General features: G+C 38.0%; 1 protein-coding gene across 1 annotated transcript in view; it reads right to left on the bottom strand.

Annotated features, from left to right (window-relative positions):
- Positions 1-23120, bottom strand: part of LOC26530226 (NPC intracellular cholesterol transporter 1) — a 165382-nt gene that overhangs the window by 122722 nt on the left and 19540 nt on the right. Inside the window, exon 2 of the mRNA XM_047009564.1 lies at positions 11875-12045. Coding sequence (XP_046865520.1) covers positions 11875-12045 — 171 coding nt within the window. The remainder of the gene's footprint in view (positions 1-11874; positions 12046-23120) is intronic.

Below are 23120 nucleotides of genomic sequence, written 5' to 3'. Positions count from 1 at the left end.
GGCATTTAAAAAATATTAATATTTTGTTCCCCCCATAAAACTAAGAACAACCCTAATATATATATTATATAGTTACAACATTGTGTGTGCGCGATGTGATCGAGGCGAGAGTATCATTGCTAGTGTTCTGGAATTAACGCCTCTCTTTAATGGCGAATAAGTGACCCGACTAGATAGCTATGACCGCTGCGTGTCGTTCTGTATCGCTCACTAGCTACTGCCCGATTGCCATGATTATGCCCGCCTGACACTTCATTTCCTACAATCGGCTGTCCTGACAAGTCATTCGACCCGAATGATCCTAGCCAAGGCTTCATAAACTCCGCCACTGTTGAGGTCTTACAAGGTCCTTCTCCATCGCCAACTTTCTCAACGTCGTATCGACCGTGCCTATTCACCTTCGTGACTTTATACGGTCCTAAGTATTTACCTCTCAACTTTAGTTCAGTCCGTTTCTGAGTACGTTTATAATCGCCACTAACTCATTAAAATTATATTTTGCTTTGCCATTTCCTCTTTTTGTCAAACGACCTTTTCATTTCTTGCTGTTTCTCTTCGATATTTTTCCCCCGCTCTAATCTCTTCTCGACCACAGTCTAGTACTTCTACTAGCTTTCTTATTTCAGGATCATCAGGACTATGCATCTCTGTTCCTGTCAAAATCTTAAAAGGTGTAACTTTTGTACTTCTTTGAGCAGTAGTTATTAACTAGTTGTTGCACGCGACCCACATACTTGTACCAGTTTCCCTCATTCTCTTGGCATAACTTCGAAATCATTGAAACTATTATCTTATGCATCCTTTCTAGTTGGCCGTTGGCACGAGGCAACTGGTGTATGCTATCAGTAAATGCTGTGTATCTTGTCAATTACAGTATTCTTTAAATGCATGGGATGTGAATGCTGCCCCCCTGTCAGAAATTATTCTAACCGGGTTACCAAAAATTATGGCTTGTTTTTTAAGACAACTAAGTACTTCATCGACTCCTGTTCCACGAGTCGGATACAACCATACAAACTTAGAAAACCCATCAACAATAACAAGTATATGATTGTAACGCTTCGTAGTGACCTTCATCGGGCCAATGTGATCAATGTGATATGTAATCAATGGCTGATCTCCTTTGCTTATTGGCATTAAATATCCTTCCTTTTTACCGGTTTTGGCATTAACAATAAGACGTCGACGCAACACACAACAACACGGGCTACCTTTTCTTTTAATTTTCGAATATAATACGAATTTTCTACGATATCCTGAGTCTTTCTAGCTCCAAAATGTCCTTGTTTTTATGCAATCTGTATTATTTACTTTTCCATCTGCCAGGGAACTACAATAAGCTCTTGATTGGCGTCTTCAAATAATATATCGTTCTTAACATAAAAAAATCTCTTGAACTAAGCTTCTGATCATTTTAATCCAATCATCTGACAACTGTGCTTCCCTCAGTCTATGGGTTATGGTATCGGTTAAGAGAAAACAAGATAAACGGCTCAAGGCATTAACATGCTACATCTTTATACCTGAACGATGTTTAATCTATAATCAAAATCTTGTAGGTACATTGCTCAACGTGCTACACGTAACGGAACATCTCTCTTTTTTATTGTCATCGTGAACGCATTACAATCTGTAACAATCTTGAATCTCAACCCTAACACATAAGCACGCCACTTTATTAATGCTCCTATAACTGCCAAAACCTCAAGTTCATATGAATCGTAGTTCACTTCGCAGGGTGAACTGATATACTGTACCGGATGAAATAAACCATCTTCTAAATCCTTCTGTAAAAGCGCAGCTCCGAAACCATGTTTCGAGGCATCAGTGTGAATCTCAGTCTCTAGCTTGGGATTGTATAACTTTAAAACGGGACCTTTGATCAATGCTAACTTCAATTGCTCAAACGCTACTATTTGCAATTCTTTAAACTTAAACTTGTTGGCTTTTCGAAAAATGTCAGTCAAGGGCTTAGCTGTTACTGCGCATCCTTCGATAATTCTACGAAAATACGAAGTCGACCCTAAATATCGTTGAACTGACTTCTTATCGTGTGGGATTGGAAATTTTGAAACAGCATTAGTTTTCTCGTCACTTGGCTTAATGCATCCATTCTCAACTATATACCCCAAAAAATTTACTTTACTCTGCAGTATCTGATATTTCTCCCAGTTTATTCTCAACTCAGTTTCCGCAGCTATCTTCAACACCTTTTTAAGTTTCAGTAGACCATCATCCACGCTAACATTTATAATAATTATATCGTCTATATACTCTACTGCATCCTCATTCTTCACTGATTCTCGCATCACTGTCATTTTAAATCGTGTAAAAACTGCTGGAGAGTTGGAAATTCCGAATGGTACGTATAGGAGTTCATACCGCCCATTCTGCGTTACGAATGCTGTGTACTTCTGAGACTTTTCCTCAAGAGGAACATAAAAAACCGTTAGTTAGATCTAGAGTGGTACAAAAAACCGCACCTTGAAGTTTTTCTAATACAAAGGCAAAGGAAAATTATGTCGGACCACTTTCTCATTTAGCTTTCTGTAATCGCAGCACATACCCTTTTTCCCATTCTTTATTATTACAAGTACAACAGGCGAAACATATTTGGAAAAACTTGGCCTTGTTATCATCTCCTCCAACTATTCCTGTACTGTACTATCAACAATTTTCTGATCAGACTCTGCTAGACGACTTGGATGCTGATAAACTGACAACTCATCCGTTAATACAATCGCTAATAGGTTTGTAATTTCTAATCAACTGCTTGACTTCACTAGCGATATCTACACTGATATGTGAAAGTCACTCTTGACTTGCACTTTGTTCTGTTCCGTACTATTTATAAACATACTTTTCAACTCCTTTAACAAATCAACACAAGATCCTTTCGACTTACACCGCGAATCTTTTCCCTTGCTGCTCACAAACTTTGTGCCTTCTTTTGTCAAAACAAAATCGACGTGTTCTAGTATAGTTCTACCCACAATTGCCTCATATGCCATGTCCACATCAGGTACGATATGAAACTCGACTTCCATCTGAATGTTATCGTGACACTCATGCAAAAACTTGCGAAGGTTATTACATGACTTCCACCCATTCCTGTAAAACTCATCGAATATCCTGTTAACGGCTTACAATTAGTTCCAAGTTTAAGACTTAAAGACTTTCGTATGAGACTTAAATTTTCTACTGTATCAATTAGACCATTGAACTTAATCGTCTTATACGTTACTTGTAATTTACTAACTAACGTTACTTACTAATTGATCCTTTACAACATTGGTTCTTTCTTCCATTGTGGTTTTCTTTTCCTTACATTGAAATGAACGACGGCCTGTTCGCTACCTTTAAAACCAGTAAACGTTTTCTTGTTACAGTCTCTCATCATGTGCGATTTATCGACCTTTTCTCTCTATTATCTCTACTTTGCTTGTGAAAAGACAACTCAAATGTTGCTTTCTTTGACGACATCCTAGGATCATTGGATTTCAAATAAGTCTCTAATTGAACTTTTAACGCATTCATATAATGCCTTACTTGCTCATTTGCTTATTTGCTACAAGAATTCATACAAAGTCTCACCTCTCTTCAACCAGTTGTTTTGCATACACAAATAGCTGTAACTGATTCCACTGTACGGTTAAAGCGCATTGTTCTAGCTCCCTAGTCCACTGTATAGTGTCAATCGAACTTAAACCGGGAAATTCGGAAACGCTTCCCTCCACATCTTTTAGTGCGAACCATGATCTTTTCCCATCTGTGCTCGGGACTTCTTGAATTGTTCTAGCCGACGCGAAATCTGCCTCTTGCCCATCAATCTCAGTTTCTATTTAGTCGTAATAAGGGAGTAGACGCATTTGCGGCTCAGCTTTAAGGCCTGTAGTCTCTAGCACTAACTCCCTCAATTTACTGCGCAACTTCTCAAAGTTATAATCTCACCTCGATCCATTTCACACAATTACATGTACGTATATGTATATCCAATTTTTTTCAAATTCGGAGAAAATATGTTCTATAACAAAAACTATAACATCATTAAATTTCTTATGGTTAATCCAACTCCTTCATTTATTTTTCGTATATCACTAAATGATAAAGTCCAATCCGGATGACTTTCATTCTTTATCTTATTTGGGTTATAAGTAGCTCAATTACCAAGGTTTATTCCAATGGCTTTCCAAATGGAGGAGTAAAGTTGATTTGCATTTGATTTGATTTACTAACAGAATTACAAAAAGTAAAAAATAAACATTTTTGGAATTTTTATACCCTTGCAGAGGGTATTATAAAATTGGTCAGATGTTTGTAACGCACAGAGGGAGACGTTTTCGACCCCATAAAGTATATATATTCTTGATCAGCATGAGAAGCTGAGTCGATATAGCCATGTCCGTCTGTCCGTCCGTCCGTCCGTCTAGGCGTATGCGTTTTACTCAGCCGTCTTAAGAGCTATCGGGCTGAAATTTTTCGGGGTTTTTTATTACCCGGGAAAAATAAAGTATGAAAACCATCAGGATCGGACCACTATATCATATAGCTCTAGAAGAACTAGAAGAAACATTTTCATAAAAATCGGAGTATGCTATGAAATTTACATATGTGATAATATTGGATATAAAACCCCAGATCCCAAAATATGAATGTGATCGGATAAATATAACACACACAGACGCAACGCTACATGAACTGTATGTGTATGCGTGCGTTGCTTTGCTTTGAGAAGAAGAACAAATTGTAAAATAGAGAGTAAAATTATTTTGTTTGTATATTGATGAATTGAGTTGCAGAAAACAAATTTTGAACATGTAAAATTATTATTACCAAGGACTGCAAGGGTATATAAACTTCGGCATAGCCGATGTTAGCTTCTTTGATATTTTTAGAATAATTTTGGAAATTTGCTATTTTTGGCTTATTTTCTTCAAAATAATTTTCAATATTTGCATCAATTTTCAGGATTATAGTTGCTATTTTCCAAATTCTTTTGTGATGGCACTTATCTCAGCGATGCAATAAGTGGGTCCGAAGAGGCTGCCAGCATGTTAAAAAGGTCTTCATTTTGTCTAACACGAAAAGTTTTTAATGTATTTGTGTATCTGAACCTTTTGTCCTATTACATTCCTGTGCTTCTTCGGATAGCTCTCCAATTGGTAAACACTGATATTCTATTAAATCTATTTCGGGAGCCAAAATCCTGTGTACCTGGGGTTTTACAGACATGGAAAACTTCAAAAATCCTTTCATTCTTTAACAACATTTTTTGCACTAATAAATAAAACTGTCTTGAATTATATCAAATACTATTCAGTCCGGATTTAAGGTGTTTCCACTTATGAAGTTAAAAGTAAATTGTCGCAAACAAGAGAAATAATTAGCACTTTATATTATATTTATACCCTTGCAAAAAGAGTATATTAATTTTGGTCAGAAGTGTGCAACGCATAGAAGGAAGCATCTCCGAACATATAAAGTATATATATTCTTGATGACGACGAGACGAGTTCAAATAGCCATGTCCGTCCATCCGTCCGTCCGTCCGTCCGTCCGTCCGTCCGTCTGTCCGTCCGTCTGGATCAATGCAAACTCCTCCTAGACCGTTAGAGCTACGGAGTTGAAATTTTGCATGTAGGCTTGTATATACTGCAGGGGTTGTTTATCTCGGATTCAGCCGGATCGGACCACTATAACATATAGCTCCTATACAAGCGGCAAAGTCACAAACAGTGACTTTTCTCAATAACTTCGTTATTTTGTGAGCTTTTGTCGTGAAATTTAATATTGGTTAGTTGATTACACCTATAAACAACTATGTCAAATTTTATCAAGATCGGGTGACTATATCATATAGCTCCCATAGAAACGATCGGTTGAAAACAGTGACTTTTGTCAATAACTTCGTTACTTTCAACGCGATTGCTTTCGAATTAAACATTAGTTAGTTTAATATATCTGTTGTTTACTGTGCCGAATTTGATAAGGATCGGGTAAATATATCCTATAGCTCCCATAGGAACGATCGGTGGATGGATATGATGGCTATAAGTAAGGAACGAGTTACCAAAAAAGTTGCAAGGGTATACAAACTTTGACGCGGCCGAAGTTAGACCCGGCCCTCTGGCTTTGAATTAACTAGTTAGACGCAAAATCGGTATTACCCTTTTTATATTAATTAGGTAAACAACCTAATATTTACATCCAATTAGGTAAACGGAAATAAAAAGGACCAACCTACAACGAGTACCAATTTTTCATTAACTTAATAACATTTACCTGTCTTGTCAGTTTTTCCAAAGCAGGTAATTAGTCTGTAGCGCATTTTTTAGGCGAGGTTGCTTTAGTTTTATGGGTTACGGTGTCGCAGGTCTCCGCATATTGGGACCATATATATCTGATAAGGAAATATTTCACCTATCTAGTGTATGTAGTCCGGTATTGATATTAGTCGATCCCTGTTAGTTATGTCCCACCAAAGTTCAAAAACGCCAATATTTTGTGTATTTATTATACGCTTCTATTCTAGTTCAACAACCATCTAAGTAATTGTTAAAATTTATTAATCATGCTATTAATAAAGAACATACTTTTCAGATAAAACAGAATCCAGGATCGATTGTTGAAATCGCCCAATATTCAGTTTTAAAGTTGCGATTATGTAATAGTTATCATTTATTCCCATTTACTAAAAATGACTCAACTTTGGGCGCCTCTAGCACCCATGAATCTCAACCGATTTTAAAATATTTTTGGATTCATAATCTCTAAAGTATTCCCTATCAATTACATACATATGGGCATTTCTGGAAATGTCTATTCTTACAAATTCAATATCAATTAACATATATGTGTACATATGTAGAGCAAATACAATTTAAAAATGAATTCATATATCTTTTTCTGTTAGATTAAATGAATAGAGTGTTTATAAGTCGTTAACATGAATATCCCTTTAATATTTTAGTTTGTATTAATAGCTGAAATAGTAATGTATTAACTAAAATTGTATAGTGAGTGACTCAGAAGAATCATTTTAAAAAAAGGTCGAGACCAATATTGAAACATCATAAGCCTATAAATAAAGCTTAAAATTTCTAATCTATGCCAAAAATATTCAGAAATCAAAATTCTCACACGATTCGCAGAGTTTGGCGATTGCTGGCAATGATGTATAAAGCTATGTATGTATACTTGACGTCGTGTGAGTGACCGCTCTTTTGGTGCTTTTTTCTCAACAGATAAAAACAGGAGGCCCTACTATAGAACTATAGAACTTGGAAGTTCTTCAAATAGCTATACAGATAACCTGCTCACCTTTTGTGTGTTGCCTTTGAAATAATCTTCTTTTGTAAGATTGACCTCGAGCCAGCTAAGTTCGATTTAAATTTCAATAGGTCGTAATCTAACCAGATATTATACATAACATTTTTACATAAATATTATTGCCAAGGATTACAAGCGTATATAAACTTCAACTTACATGGGGAACTTCCGGTATGCAAATCACCGATTTAGATGAACTTTGGATATGTTGTAGAATACCCCGTCGTTTTATTTTCCAAATAAATCGGCTTTAAAACTATAGCTTCGGTGACTTATAAGTAAAACCCCGAGTGTGTCTACAAATATTTCAACACACATAAAAAATGTTTCCAATAACAAATCATCAAAAGACCTATTTTGCTATGGGCAAAAATAATTATTAAAAAAGCAAAAAACATAATATTGTTGAGAAAGCTTTTAGAGACATTGCACAATTATCCGACCTTTTATTTCATTGCAACAAGCTTGTGAAATATTTCAAAAAATCAGGGATAAATTCGGATAATATCACTAGCATTTTGAATGATAAATATCAAAGAAGCTAACATCGGCTATGCCGAACTTTATATACCCTTGCAGTCCTTGGTAATAATAATTTTACATGTTTGTTTTCTGCAACTATAATTATCATACTATATCATATTATCACATATGTAAATTTCATGGCATACTCCAATTTTTATGAAAATGTTTCTTCTAGTTCTTCTAGAGCTATATGATATAGTGATCCGATCCTGATGGTTTTCATACTTTATTTTTCCCGGGTAATAAAAAACCCCGAAAAATTTCAGCCCGATAGCTCTTAAGACGGCTGAGTAACACGCATACACACAGACTGACGGACCGCCATGGCTATATGAACTCAGCTTCTCATGCTGATCAAGAATATATATACTTTATGGGGTCGGAACCTCCTTCTGTACGTTACAAACATCTGATTAATTTTATAACACCCTCTGCAAGGGTATAAAAAAGAAATTCCAAAACTAACTAGTTTAGGGCGGGGGTTGAACCAGAGTTTCGTCAATTTTAGGCAGGACCTTTACCCCTTAAGCCGATGAGCTGCTTGATGACCTATATATATCCGTGTGAGAAGTTAAGGGGCCGCGAAAACTACGATGTTTGGAAGCGGCAGGCTCAATCTTACCTAGTGATCAAAGGTTGTTGGAGTGTGGTGTGTAATGGACCATCAGAGAAGGATGCATCACTAGACGAGAGAGCGCTCGCGGAGATTACGCTGATGATTGAGTCGACTAACTACGCAAACATCGCCAAATCCAAATCAGCGAAAGAGGCTTGGGATGCTTTGGCGCAAGCGTTTGAGGACAGCGGATTGACTCGGAGTTGAAACTGGAGCAGTTTGATTGGACACAGAGTATGACAACGAAATGATTATGACTGCCTAATGGTTTACCTTAATAGGTAAACAATGCTGGGCTTTGCATGAGTGACAAGGTAATGGCATCACTAATGCTTGAGAAAACTCTAAGTCTACATAAACTGTCGACAATGACAAAGGTATGTTGCTACAAGACGTGAAGTTTGACAATGCTGGAATCAATTCGAATGACATATAAGGACAAAGCAAAGTTAAACAACCGTTTTAAGAAAACATTGTCCAATCGTAATGGAAGAAGAGAGAAGCGATGAAGAGAAATCAGCTCTTGCATCGAATACTTCGCGAAACAGTGTGGTACATTGATTCTGGTGCTTCAACTCTCTTGACAAAAGATCGGAGATTGCTAAGCAGCGAATCTGAGGTTAACAACAAGAGCGTAATAATAGGGAACAAGGAGAAACTGCATGTAAAAAGCAGAGGCGATGCTGGAATTTTGTTCCAAACAAAAAAACAAAGGCAAAACAGTTAAAGGTAATATTCATGGAGTGGAGTATGTTCCAAATTTGTGCGGAAATCTGTTTTTGAAAAGAAAAATATTTTGATAGCCACTGGCTAAATGAAAAATGATCTGTATCGACTGATACATCGTAAGATGGGCCACATTTGTGAAACAAAATTACAGCTGGTAAAAAAAGCCACCGATGGTGTTGAATACTCTGTTAATGAATCGTGTCCGGATAAATGCATTGTGTGCATTGGGGAAAACAAACTCGAACGATAAGCAAGCAGCCTTGAATCCGTGCCGAAGGTCTTTTAGATCTTGTCCACACAGATGTGCTTGGACCATTGAGAGTCAAGTCCTTTGCTGGTGCAAGATTTATGCTTATCTTCGTTGATGATTACTCTCGGAAGGTGTTTGTGTACCCAATTAAGGAGAAGTCAGATGTAGTCAGGAAGTTCGAGATTTTCAAAAATCTGGCAGAGAACCAAACAGGACGAAAAATTCGCAATTCGCGTTCTGAAAATGGGAAGGAATATTGCAACCGAGAGCTTGAACATTTTTTGCAGAATGCTATTATTCTGCATCATCTCCTCCTGGAGAGAGTGCGCTGCATGTTGCTGGACTCAGCATTGCCCAATATTTATTGGGCGGGAGCCGCTAAAACTGCGGCTCATATAACTAACCGAATGCCTTGTCGTGTAAATAGCTCATCTCCGGAAGAACTTTGGAACGTGTTTAAGCCAAACTTGAAGTATATGCGTATATTTGTCTGTACAGCAATGGCTCATATCCCAAAGCAAAAGCGTGGGAAACTATATGCAAAAAAAAGGACGTCGTTTTCATCGAAAATAATTGCAGAGACTCAACACAGCATTTTGGCGAAATGTGCACATTAGAGGATAATTGCAGAGACGGTAACCAATCCCTGGAAGCCGACCCATTGTAGACGCAAGACGCAATGAAGTCGGAAATGCGCTCTTAAGAATTAAATAACACTTTAATGCTATCGGAATTAGCAAATGGTAAAGTGGCGATACAGTGAAAATGGGTCTTTAAAACAAAACGAGAATCTGGAGACTTGATGCCTCGCTATAAGGCAAGACTTGTTGTTTTCTCAGAAAGAGGGTATTGACTACACGGAGATGTTTGCACCAGTCGTGCGATACACTTCCATGTGCGTGCTGTTTGCTGCCGCGGCTAAGTATGCTGTGACAGCTTTTCGTAATGGCGAGTTACAAGAGGAAATCTACATGCGTCAGCCTGAAGGCTTCGACGATCAATCAGGAAAAGTTTGTCGCCTCAATAAATCGGTCTATGGGCTTAGGCAGGCAAGCAGACTCTGGAATGAAATGCTGAACAAGGTTCTACTAGGCTTTGGTCTTCAACGTGACGAAGTGGATCAGTGTGTATACCATTACGTAACTGGATCCACCATCGTATATTTGGCAGTATATGGCGACGATATATTAATTTTCAGCAACAAACAAATGGTAGCTAAAATCAAGGGCGAGCTATCGCAGAGATTTAAAATGAAACATATGGGCGAAGTTTCTGAAAGGAACTCTCAACAGATGCATCACGTATCATGCTGCTGGAGATGGTTTAACGGGGTATAGTTAATTCGTGCAAAAATCGGTAAAAATCGGAGCCGGCACTCATATCCCCCGGGGGACGAACACGTTCGGCACCTCTAATGCGTGTAAACGAACGGCTGTCGAAGTCCTCACACAAAAAAATCAAGAGTATGATTGTGGATTTAGTTTTTTTCTTCACCATTTCCATGCAAGCAGATCTATGTCGCTATGTTGAGTGTGTTGAGACCACACATGAAAAAACTGCTTTGTTTTTCTATCTTTCTCTTGCATCAGATTGTCTGCTGTACTCGTTTTCTTGATTTGAGGCAAATTTTTGTCAATGGATTAACTTTACTTCACCATTTCTACGTAAGCAGATCAATGTCGCTATGTTGAGAGAACACACATGAAATAATTTATTGCTGCTTTGTTTTTTCTATCTTTCTCACGCATCAGATTGTCAGCTGTACTCGTTTTCTTGATTTGAGGCAAATTTTTGTCACGGACGGAGACCTAGATGGAAGGAGATCGACATCAGGATACGTTTATGTACAACAAGGTGAATAAAATCGCGGTGTTCCCAACGGCAGAGGACCGTTGCACTGTCCTCTACAGAAGCAGAATATATGGCAGCAGTATCTGCCATACAAGAAGCCATATGGTTATTGCGCCTGCAGAAGGAACTTCATCTCATTGATACCAACAAGATCGTGCTATGTTGTGAAAACAAGAGTGCGTTGCACATCATAAGGAATAATTCATTTTCTCCAAGAACCAAACATATAGATATAAAATTCAAGTTTATTAGTGAATGCTTGACCAGTGGCTCTATTGGTATAGAGTACATTTCTTCGGAGGGCATGCCGGCAGATGCACTAACAAATCCAGTCCCAGCTTTTAAAATAGCGTTGTTAGGATCTAGACTGGGGTTAACATAATTTCTTAATTAAACAAAAGATATTTCAGATATTCAATTAAGGGGGTATATTGAAAAGTACTTTCTATTTGCCAACTCTAACACCTTGCATTTGTACTGCTACTCATTACTTATTAAATTGGTCTTTTATCATCTTGCAAACTGCACACACGTCTTTTAATATAATCAATAAGTAATTAACAGTTTTATTTACCTGTTCAGTGTCACAGCAAAATTTAGTTTGACCATCATCCAATAAAAAGCTGCACCTTTCTTTTAGCAAGGCTATTCCTTCATTTGGCATTGTTTTTGATGAACCATTATAGGAACAATATTGGTTATGATTTAATGCATCGGTATTACAAACGCCATACCATAAGCAGTTCTAAAAAAATAAACAGAAAATACTTAATTAAAAATTGTTGAAATATTAGTTGCTCACCGATTTGGAAAATGCTGTTCGTCACAAAATCGACTTAAAGTTTTATATACTCAAACAGATTCACTGAAGGCCAATCAGTTGAAGCGTTATATCTTTGACTGTTTTATTCCGATTTAATTCAAATACTTCACACAACACTATTCGAATGCAAAATATTAAAAAAAATAAAAAACATTAAAAAAAAAGGTTTGTATACCTTTCCCCTTTCTTAATACATTATGACACTTTGTCATAATAAATACCAGGGATTGAAAATGCTATGCTACGTCGGAGTTTTTTTTTTGCTCCCGCTACTGCTCTGATTTCGAAAGGCTACGTAGCATAGCAGAGAGCACAAACGGAAAACGATTGCTCTTCTGCTCTGCTCCGTAGCATACATCGTCGGAGCATAGAGCAATAGCAAGAGCAAAAAATTTTCGATACGCTATTTGTAGTTGTAGCAATAGCACAAGCATTAAAAGCGAGATGAGAGTGGATCAAACAAAATAAATTTTTGTGCTACTGCTACGGAGCATTTCCTTTTCTGTTGCTCTCGTAGCAATTTCGTAGTCGCTCTCGTAGCAACTTCGTAGTCGCTCTCATAGTAGATCTGTACTAGAGGTGAGCATGGGCCGAAATGTTACATCCAACCCAACTCAGCCCATGGGCTTAGAATTTCACCCGCACCCGAAAGCTAAAAAAAATTTGGACATTCAGAGGAAACTGTAATTCCACAAACTAGGAGCACAACAGTGGCATCACTCCAGAATTGATCCTTAGACTTTCACCTTGCGAAACACATTGATGCTTATCGCCAAGCAACTGTGAATGTAAGCGCCAAATCCAAGAATCACAAGCATTGGCTGACTCATGTTACCCAGCGATCGTGGCCACTGCTAATATTGCAGATGCGTCCGCTATACCCTCTTCTCCATCTTAACTTCCATGTTGGATTTATCTCTGTTGTGCTCCCGGTTTGTGGCATTACAGTTTCCTCTGAATTTCCACATTTTTTTTAGCTTTCGGGTGCGGGTGAAATTTTAAGCCCATGGGCTGAGTTGGGTTGGATGTAACATTTCGGCCCATGCTCACCTCTAGTACAGATCTACTATGAGAGCGACTACGAAATTGCTACGAGAGCAACAGAAAAGGAAATGCTCCGTAGCAGTAGCACAAAAATTTATTTTGTTTGCTCCGCTCTCATCTCGCTTTTAATGCTTGTGCTATTGCTACAACTACAAATAGCGTATCGAAAATTTTTTGCTCTTGCTATTGCTCTGTGCTCCGACGATGTATGCTACGGAGCAGAGCAGAAGAGCAATCGTTTTCCGTTTGTGCTCTCTGCTATGCTACGTAGCCCTTCGAAATCAGAGCAGTAGCGGGAGCAGAGCAATATTTTTATTGAAATTGCTGCTATGTAGCAGCAAATGAAAACACTGATAAATACAAATATACAAATACCCAAAAATCATTACATTGCGTGAAGTAATTAATATTTCATGCAATTGTTCTTTGACAAAATGGACGTGGCATCCCGCCTCCACGGTCAAAAAAAAGGTATTTTGCCCAAAAAAACTACGCTAAGTATATGTATAGAACACAAGATACAGTCAATAAAAATCGGTTCTGCTCAATTGTTGCTAATAAGGCTACCAGCATCCAACTAAGTCATTGCTTACAATCACCACAGCAGCAGAGCACACACACACACATACAGACGTAATTTTACATAAAAGGAAAGTTGCGGGTATAGTGAGTTAAAAACGGACAGAGTGATACCTTGAAGGTTTTGTAGCTTCTTTGATATTTTATTTATTTATTTAGACTACGATTAGTAGGTAATTATAAATAAATAATGTTATTGAACAGATTGCTCGTGTCAGTTTATACTATTAAATTTTTCATTTTAGTAAATTTGATTTCAAAGTAGTGGATAAAAATTCTTAATTTGTCGCACACTACACGAGACTACATATCAAATTTGGTGACTCTAGTTTTTATAGCCTCCGAGATCTGGGTGTTAATCAGAACCGACGGACGAACAAACAGACATGGTTGTTGATACTGATCAAGAGAATATATACTCTTGATCAGTATCAACAACAGAGAATATATACTCTTGATCAGTATCAACAACCATGTCTGTTCGGCTATGCCGAAGTTAGCTTCTTGGATATTTAATAATAAAGAAAACCAGAGGGCCGGGCCTTACTTCGACCGCGTCAAAGTTTGTATACCCTTGCAACATTTCCTTACCAATAGCCATCAAAGTGGAAAAGGTTTTATCTAAAAAGGAAAATGTTTGCGAAAGTGTTTCCACCGATCGTTCCTATGGGAGCTATATGATATAGTTACTCGATCTTTATAAAATTCGGCACAATCATTAACAGATATAATAAACTAACAAATGTTTAAATTAAATATCAAAGAAGCTAACATCGGCTATGCCGAAGTTTATATACCCTTGCAGTCCTTGGTAATAATAATTTTACATGTTCAAAATTTGTTTTCTGCAACTCAATTCATCAATATACAAACAAAACAATTTTACTCTCTATTTTACAATTTGTTCTTCTTCTTCCCTTATTCCCAAAGCAAAGTAACGCACACATACACATACAGTTCATGTAGCGTTGCGCCTGTGTGTGTTATATTTATCCGATCACATTCAAATTTTGGGATCTGGGGTTTTATATCCAATATTATCACATATGTAAATTTCATAGCATACTCCGATTTTTATGAAAATGTTTCTTCTAGTTCTTCTAGAGCTATATGATATAGTGGTCCGATCCTTATGAATTTCATACTTTATTTTTCCCGGGTAATAAAAAACCCCGAAACAAAATTTCAGACCGATAGCTCTTAAGACGGCTGAGTAAAACGCATACGCACAGACGGACGGACAGACGGACAGACGGACATGGCTATATCAACTCAGCTTCTCATGCTGATCAAGAATATATATACTTTATGGGGTCGGAAACGTCTCCTTCTGTGCGTTACAAACATCTGACCAATTTTATAATACCTTCTGCAAGGGTATAAAAACAATCGTGTCAAAAGTAACGAAGTTAATGGCAAAAGTCACTGTTTTCGACTGATCGTTCCTATGGGAGCTATATGATATAGCCACCTGATCTTACTCAAATTTGGCACAGTTGTTTATAGGTGTAATAAACACTTTAATATTAAATTTCATGACAATAAGGCCCTTATTGAGAAAAGTCACTGTTCGTGACTTTGCCGTTTGTATGGGAGCTATATGATGTACGGGTAAAAACAGTAGACTGCACTGCTCATGTAAAAAATAAATACAAATAATCAAATATTGATTTAAAATTGACAAATATATTGTTATTGATAATTGTCATAATTTTGTGCGCATATATTTTTTACAAAGCATATCTCCTACAAAATAAATGTGTAACAAAGAGGGCCTTAAGCCAAAATAATAATCTAGATAAGATCTAATACAGTATGCACACGGGCAATTGTCATAAAAATTATTATTATTATTATTATTATTATTATTAAAGTATAGGATATAGTTATAAACTATCAACCTAACTATATATTACAAGCACTGGCAACTAAGGCCTTCGGCTTAGACGAAAAACTACATCCATACACTAGCCTGGGATTCGAACCCGGATCCTCGTTGTTCAGTTGACTAAATGACTAGGTCACTTAGACAACTCATCTACCGAGGACTGCTGTCATAAAAATATATTTATATGTATAAGGAAATCACATCCTGTCATAATAATAAAGAATATAGTAAGGGAAAGTATAATCCCACAAACTAGGGGCTCAACCGTGATTTTTGGCCCAAGACAATTAGTGAAATTTATGTGTGTGTGTAAAGTTCGCAAGTGAACAGAAAATTGTAAAAATTGCATGCATTAACGTGTAATACATACACATAATAAAGCTTGTTGGCGAACAAATTTCACAAGACACAGTAACTACAAGTTCAAAAAACAGTGCATGTTGGTGTGACTGTACGAGAGGCGACGAGTGGATGGCGAGACAGTGAGCGGTTAGACGACTCGACAAGAGCGTCACGAAAAATTTTGGCGCCGTTAGCACTCAGAAGGGTGGTGACTCGAGAGGAAAAGAGAGAGCAGACAGCGGACACGAAGTTGATGATAATTAGTGTTCACTGTGGAAGCAGACAGCAGACACGAAGTTGATGACAACGAGGGTGTACTGTGGAATCAGACAGACCGAGACAGCAGACAGCGAGCACGGAGTTGATTATAGTTAGTGTTCACCGAAGAAGCGAACAACCAATAGAGCGGACACGACAAACTGTTGTATGAGAGCAGACGACGCTGATAAGACCAAAGGAGAAGAAGGCAGCGGACACGAAGTTGAGATAATTGATGTGGAAGCAGACAAAGAGAGACCAAGAGAAGAGAAAACAGGCGAGTGAGTTGCTACAACGAGATTGAGTTACATAGAGCAAGACGACTACAGTTAAGTGAGCTGTTAAATTATTGTCTTGAGTGTGAGTTAATTTGCTTGCACGACGAAACCAGACCGGTGGCAGAAATACTAACGAAATTGATGCGAGCTGCAGAGAGCACATTTCTAAGAATCGTCTGAATTAAACCACAACCTACCACAATTTGACCTAGATTAACATAGTGTATACATTTTGCTAATTGTAAGTTCGATTGCAATTTGATTGATTGATACTTAATACACCAATCTTGTTAAGTAAGTATTGTTATGTATAAATATTTAATTTTTTACCTAATTTGTTGCTTATTGAATTCAGATGATGAACTGTAAAATTGGTCTTCATAGTTTAATCTTTTTTTTTCAGAGGTGCATGTGGGGGGCATGTATTTAAGTCGTTTTTTCCAAAATCTTAAATATTACAGATAGAAGTATGAACTCTTGGAAGAAGTTGTAGATTTAGCAAAAATAAGATAAGCTGCATACCAAAAATGTTTAATTTAGCCCCAACTTTCGATTTGGAGTAAACTAAAAATCAGAATTTTGTATGGAAATTATTGATTCTTTGGGCGAAGGCATTTTGCAACACTAGTTTGTACTAAAGTACTTTTTTCCATGAACTACAAATATAAGTGAATTGAATTTCCCGTCGAATGACATATTTATACCCTTGCAGTGGTATTATAACCATTTAACTAGTGCATCTCTTGTGGCTTGAATGCTTCAAGCATCTTGTACACAATTGTACTTTTTTGGGTATTTCCACTCTTTCTTTAGGTGTTAGCGCTTTAAAATTGTAGCACAAAAGTGCGCTATGCCAGAAACCTTTGCAGATCAGACAACTATCTTTAAACACCGCAACCGACTTTTTTTGTAATGGTTTTTTCTCTAACTTTCTCATGGCACTTAGCGAGCAATATCTTTGCTCCAAGTATTCCATGACATCAGATAACAATTGTATCTGCCCGGTTTTTCTAATCTGACTCTCGAATAATTGTAGAGCCTCTCTTTTGAATTTCCTTAGCAGCAGTTGAGCGAATCAACTTCAACTTGAACGGACAAATTTGCTTTTATTTTAATTAAGTGTATTGACTCATTAATTATGTCAATCACTCCCTTTACATTTTTTGCGGATTGATTATTGATAATCGGTAAATTCGACGATCCGACTTAATTGTTCGGAAAATACCCTCCGATTATTTTCATACAGCTTGGTTAACAGTTCCCAAGCTAAAGTATGAAAATTGTCAGGATCGGACCACTATATCATATAGCTCTAGAAGAAACATTTTTATAAAAATTTACTAGTAGGATAGTTTTAGATATAAAACATCAGATCCCGAAATTTCAATCAGATCGGATAAATATAACACAAGTTACAGTCAATAGAAACCGACCATACTACGTCATTGCTTGAAATCCACAGATCAGCTGAGCACACGCATACACACACAAACGCAACGCGACGTAAACTCTATGTGTATGCGGGCCAATCGCAGCATGCAGAATGTGGAAGAAGAAGAACAAGAAATGGAAATGGAAATGATGAATTCAAAATTCAACGAATGAAGATTGGGTTATTTTCCTTCTCCCTGGAATGACTATTCAGATCCATTTCGACAAAATTTGGATTCGTCATTTCAAAGCACGTTTTTCCAAAACGTTAGGGGCTTATTAACATTTTGCCTTGCAAATTGCATTCTAATCTGTAAATTCCTTTTTGAAACGAGAGGCTTGCATTGTGTTATACACCCTCTCAAGACAGACTCCCAGACACGGTTTGAACTATGGAGACCAATTTTAAACTTCATCATCTGAATTCAATAACCAACAAATTATAGCAAAAATTACAATAATAAAAATTATTCCCTTATTTAGAAGTCGAGAAAATAAGAACTGAAGTCAAAACCAGAGGGCCGGGGCTAACTTCGACCGCGTCAAAGTTTGTATACCCTTGCAACTTTTTTGGTAACTTTTTCCTTACCTATAGCCATCAAAGTGGAAAAACGTTTTATCTAAAAAAGCTGTTTCCGAAAGAACGGCCTACAATCTTAGCATAGCAAATAACGACGATATTGATCAAAGTCACTGTTTTCCACCGATCGTTCCTATGGGAGCTATATGATATAGTAACCCGATCTTTATCAAATTCGGCACAGTCATACACATATAAGTTAGCACACTCATTCTCACACGAGACCTCCTCTCATACAACCAGCACCCCTGGGACACCTTGTCCTTCAATTATCAGACCATGCCCCGCACCCCGGCTTCTCCCATCACAGCGGGACTCGATCAACACATTTTACCAGAAGCGCCTGAACGAGCATCGGGCAAAATACCCTCTAAGTGACACCATCCCTTGACCATACACACACCTTCCACACACGTTAGGAACACCAACACTATACACACACCTTTCACACATGTTAGGAACACAAACAGACCACCCACAGCACGCGTGCATCGCGGCCCATATCTTTTAGTCAACTAAGCTACCTACATCTTTTATTTCCTGTAAACACACTTAGCCAAGTAAGCAACTTATGTTTATGCGACCCTATCAAAATATGTGACCCAAGACCCAAGACCCAAGGCGACCCACTTCTGACACGATCCCAACGCCGCTGCCAGCGGCACGACACCGCAGCCAGCGCCCTTTGGGCATCTCGGGGTATATTTAATGGACCACGCTCGACAGAGCAGGCAGTCTTAGTTTAAACGTAGAACTAACCAAATCAAGCGACAAGCTAAATAAAACTTATAACGTTACAAAATCAAGTTTGTGTTGTGTCTCACTGTGAAAATCCTGAGTTTCCCAAGTCCCATCCTTAACACTCCTAGGAAGGAAATGGTAAGAATTCCCCTATAAGGGGAATGGAAACTCATAACTGGCGCCCGAGCAGGGACCCGTAATTTTTCTAGAAGCCATGATTGTGCTAACCACCCTTCGGGGGGAATCTAGAAACATTACGGGTCTAGACAATAGTAGGAAGAGCTTCACAGTTGAATGCAAGCCATGTCAGCAAGACGCGTAGTAAAGTAAAATAATTAATTGCTCAGGCACAAACCTGACCTATGCCAAATAAAAAAAAAAGAACAAAACACGAAAATTATAATCTAGGCCACTTGGCCAACGGAAAATGCTTCACCTGGTGATGGTGATATTTGAGACCAACGCGTGCCTCGGCTTGCATAAAACTGCTGACTCTTCAAGTAACCGCCCCAAACGCGTTTTGCTAAGACCGCATTCTCACGCCGGCAGATGTCAGGCAAGGCGGAATTAGCAAAACGAGGGGAAATTTTTTGCGCCTCTTGCATTTTTGGCGTTAATATGTGAATAAAAAGAAACCGGAAGGGGAATGACACGCTCCCGTGGCAACAGGCCTTTAAAAAAAAAAAAAAAAGAGGAAAAAATTATAAAAAAAAGAATGATGACCACATGCAGTGAGGTGGTTCAATATGGGGGGACATGTCAGCTAATTCCTCCTTCCTGTGTCTTGCAATAAGTGAATGACTGGTTGAAAGACCAAGTCCTCCTTCAGAGAGGGCGGAAAAAGTTCATTCTTTGAATGACTGGTTGAAAGACCAAGTCCTCCTTCAGAGAGGGCGGAAAGAGTTCATTCTGAATTAACGAATAACTGGTTGAAAGACCAAGTCCTCCTTCGGAGAGGGCGGAAAGAGTCGTTTTGATTAGCGAATGACTGGTTGAAAGACCAAGTCCTCCTTCAGAGAGGGCGGAAAAAGTTCATTCTTTGAATGACTGGTTGAAAGACCAAGTCCTCCTTCAGAGAGGGCGGAAAGAGTTCATTCTTGATTAACGAATAAGTGGTTGAAAGACCAAGTCCTCCTTCAGAGAGGGCGGAAAGAGTCGTTTGATTGGCTGAATGACTGGTTGAAAAACCAAGTCCTCCTGCAGAGAGGGCGGAAAAAGTTCATTCTTGACTGAAAGGCCAAAACCTTCCTTCTGAGAAAGGAACTGCTGAAAATAAAAGTATACGAATGGTTGAAAAACCAAAAACTAGTACCCCGACCGAAAATATTAAACTCTTGTTCTTGATTCTGTCATTTAGTTTATTACTCAGGTTATCTTGGCCGTCTGCGAACAGGAGTGGGGTGCCTCCACTTGAGTATATTCCTCAGGTTGGGACACCCAGCTCGCCTTCTATTTTCCTCGTATCGGAAAACTGACTCTAAAGAATGTGTCTTCAACCTGTGTATAATGGTGATCGATTCCTCACATGGTGGAGGTTAATCCAGATATTCCTGAATGATCAACTCAGGAACGTTAATCGGCTTCGGGAACGGAAAGGGGTTGTCCCAGGTTAAGGGACAAAGCTAGTTTTTTGACACACCAGCAGATGCTGATGTGGCAGGAATAGTATTAGTTGTTGTTGTAGGCAAGCGAATCGGTTGCCGATTTTTCTTTTTTACAGTATATTCCTTAACAATTATATGTTTAGACCAAAAATCTTCTCGACATATAGTGTCGAAGATATTGGCAGAAACACTAATTTTAAAGGACGAAATGTCCCGAGAATAAGAAAATTTAAATTTAAACTTCTCCACCGCAATATTCGAGACGTTAACTTTCTTCCGAATATAGGCTATTACATCATCAGATGTGACAACAGGGTCTAGCCTAGAAACAAATATATGTTTCTTTGGTGGTATGCCAACGAGAGGCCGCGGTCCCGAAGCGTCAGCCGCAGCAGTAACGTTGGACAAGTCACCCACTGCAGCAGTCAACTTATTTACGGGGCCCTCGATACTTTTAGAACTATCGGCAATTTCCATTGGAATGGGTAATTGCCCAGACACATCGAACATTACAATAGGCATCGTTTTTAAGAGATCATTCCCAGGTGATACCGGTAATTCATTACTAATAGCATTCACAACCGGGCTCTTAAACGATATCAATTGCTGTACATTAGGAGTGGACGGTGCATGAGACCGGTCGGGGACGATAAGAGACGCTGGCGGATCTACAGATACAGAAACACCCCAAGGACTGGTCCTTTTACGTTTCGGAGACTCATTCATAAGCGATAAACTTCTGAACTGAGTCTCCACCGCAGTAAACTCCGCTTGGAGTTTATTAAAACCTGCCCTTAAAGTGTCAAAACTATATCTAGTCCGCCTCATGAAAGAGCGCATCTCATTCTCGACCTCCCGGCAAGCATCACATCCATATTTTAAGCCACCACCTTTAGCAATAGACTCCTTGATTCTGCCTGTGTAACCTGCACACTTAGCGTGAACCGCATTGTCACACAACCAACAAAGAATATAATCATGGGATTCAACCGCATTAGTGGCAACTATGCAATTATTTTTTGAGCAGACAACCATTTTATCAAAAGTTTAATTTAATTACAAAAGGAAATACAAAAAAATAAAAAATAAAAATTCTAAAGGTAAAAAATCTGTGTATAAGAATATACTGACCAGTTCTGACACAAGGGTTAATGTGCAGAGTAAGCCTTCACAACTAAAGAATAAAAAGAAATGAAAACACAAAAACAAAAACACGTATCACAGAGTCGCGGGTAGGCAAAAGACGAGAGCGCAAATCAATCAAGAATAGGAAAGAGCGGGAGAGTGCGTCAAATTGAACACATGCAACAACAATTTGTACGCAAGAGCGCGAGAGTTAGTTAAAACGGTAAAGACACAAAAGCAAAAGAGATAAACAAAACAACAACACCGCTAATGCAAGTTTTGTTGTAAGTTTTGATTTTATTTAAATTTAAACAAAAACGACAGCAAGAATTCGCGAAATGAAAATAAAATTCGGATGTTGTAATTATTATTAATTAAAACCGATAATTTAAGAGTTATGTAAAAGTATTTAATCGCGAGAAAAAATAAAAGTTGATAAGCGCAAAAAAAACACGTCCGTCCTCTGCAACGAGTGAAAGTTTTTTTTTGATAATATACTAGGATACTTTTTTTTCAGTAATACTAGGATATTAGAGAGCCTACGTGTGAACCAGACTGGCGCGCTGGAGACGGCGGAGACATTCACATAAGGAACGCACTTATCAATTAGAGAATTAAGAGAAGAGTAGAAAAACTTCACTGCACGATCTATATCGCAGCACTCAAATAGAAATAACCAATCAAAAGAGAAAATAAGGCTATTAAGAAGATTGAAATTTGTTTTACGAAAACATCTACGACGAGAATTTGCGATGTTATTAAATGAATTAGCAACGGAATTGTAAGAAATAGTAACTTCAATGGTAGGGTGATAGGGATCTTCAGGTTTCACTAGGGGCTGTGTTCGGGATACAGCACTAAAAGTGGGATCAGAGACATAAACAAGATCAAGGATTCTTTTAGAAGAAAAACATGTTGAGATGAAGGAATTAAGAAAGATAGATTATCATCAACAAGCCAAGAAATATTAGGCAAGTTGAAATCACCTAAAACCATAAGGAGATCACGATCTTTAAGACGATTAAAAATAGTTTGTAAAGCATCAGCATGGTGCATATAGGTCGTTATATCAGAAGCTGGAGGAATATATGAACAAGAAATATATAAGCTAAAGCTGGAACATGTAA

The sequence above is a fragment of the Drosophila willistoni genome (genome assembly GCF_018902025.1).
Source record: "Drosophila willistoni isolate 14030-0811.24 chromosome 2L unlocalized genomic scaffold, UCI_dwil_1.1 Seg168, whole genome shotgun sequence".
In the NCBI taxonomy this organism is placed as follows: domain Eukaryota; kingdom Metazoa; phylum Arthropoda; class Insecta; order Diptera; family Drosophilidae; genus Drosophila; species Drosophila willistoni.
This window is presented reverse-complemented; position numbering and strand designations above follow the sequence as displayed.